The sequence below is a fragment of the Dinoponera quadriceps genome, unplaced genomic scaffold (genome assembly GCF_001313825.1).
Source record: "Dinoponera quadriceps isolate SergipeBrazil2010 unplaced genomic scaffold, ASM131382v1 scaffold3578, whole genome shotgun sequence".
Classification (NCBI taxonomy): domain Eukaryota; kingdom Metazoa; phylum Arthropoda; class Insecta; order Hymenoptera; family Formicidae; genus Dinoponera; species Dinoponera quadriceps.
The window spans coordinates 1-1,327 of NW_014557559.1; the positions used below are offsets into that span (position 1 = coordinate 1).

General features: G+C 42.3%; 1 protein-coding gene across 1 annotated transcript; it reads right to left on the reverse strand.

The window, feature by feature from the left end:
* Positions 1–4: 4 nt before the first annotated feature.
* Positions 5–1,323, reverse strand: LOC106749295 (fatty acid synthase-like; the record flags this gene model as incomplete). The annotated part of the gene is made up of 2 exons (XM_014628612.1): positions 5–310; positions 510–1,323. Coding segments are annotated over 2 exons (1,120 nt in total), but the record flags the coding sequence as incomplete, so codon positions are not given.
* Between the last annotated feature and the right edge of the window lie 4 nt (positions 1,324–1,327).

Sequence of the window (1,327 nt, forward strand, 5' to 3'; positions counted from 1 at the left end):
TTTCTCTCCGTCTCCTGTTTCGTTGGCATTTCTAAACAAATGTCCGAATTTATATCTAAATTGCTTAATAGCCGAATAAATAATTTTCCACCTTCCGAATCTACAATGTCGTTAGTGTCCTCTGCAAAACGTTTGTCTTTGTCGGTTATATCTTTTAGTTTTGCAAAAGTGAGATTTCGAATATCTTGCGCGGTGAGGAAAATATCGAATTCCCGCTCTAAAGTTTGTTTGATATCCACCGCCATCATCGAATCCATACCGAGCTCAGACAATGGGGTGTTTTGTCCAATCGTTTTTAAATCTTTTATCCCTGTCATAAACAAAATGAAATATTGAAAGATGTTGATTGAACGTAAGCGGTTAATTATATGATTACATCAGAAACGAGGAAATACTTGCTCACAGTTTCGTAAGTTTTTGTAAAATATGTTGAAATTAAAAGATATCTCCATGAAATAACTTAAATGTACATGCTTAATTGCTTTATTTTACTCATGAAAAAACTATACCCATGATGTTCGCTACAGCCTCTTGAACATTCATAATTCTGCCAAAGCCCGCGCGCTTTTCAGCCACAACCATACTGCAAACGATCGGTCGATTCAGCATCAAAAAGGTGTCCAGTGAATCAAGACAGGACTGTATTCTTTGCTGCAGTGTACCGCCGATGATGAGTTCCTTATTGTTCTCTTGCATGTCGGCAACAAGTCCAACATCACCCACCGCGCCCCATTGTATAGCCATTCCGGGTAATCCGTCTTGTACTCTTCTCTCGCATATTCTCTCCATGATTGAATTAGCCATTCCATAATTAGTTTGCCCAGCGGTTCCTCGGCCGCATGAGACGGACGAAAAAACGACAAAATGTCGGAGATCGGGGCATATTTTCCTCGAGACCTTGTCCAACATCTTTGTGGCCATTGCCTTCGGCTTGAATGATTCTTTGAAAGATTCTGCGGTTTGGTTCTTGTAGATAGAATCTCTGAGTACAACCGCGAGGTTGAATATAGCGTCCACGGGTCCCAGTTCCGCAGCGGATTTCAAAATAACCGCACAATCCTTGGGATCGGACGCGTCAGCACCTGCAATGATTTGAATATTTACCCCGTAGGATTTCCATAATTCCACCCTCGAACGCTGATAGCCGTTTCGTATTCCGGTTCGCGAAGTCAGCAGTAGATTTCGGGCTCCCCGAAGAATCAGCCAGTCTGCTAATTCCAGCCCGAAGCCACCTAGGCCGCCCAAAATAACGTAAGATTTGTGCTTTTCGCAGAAAAATCGGGGGTGAGCGAGAATTGAATGATCCAATTGTTCATTTTCATCACAT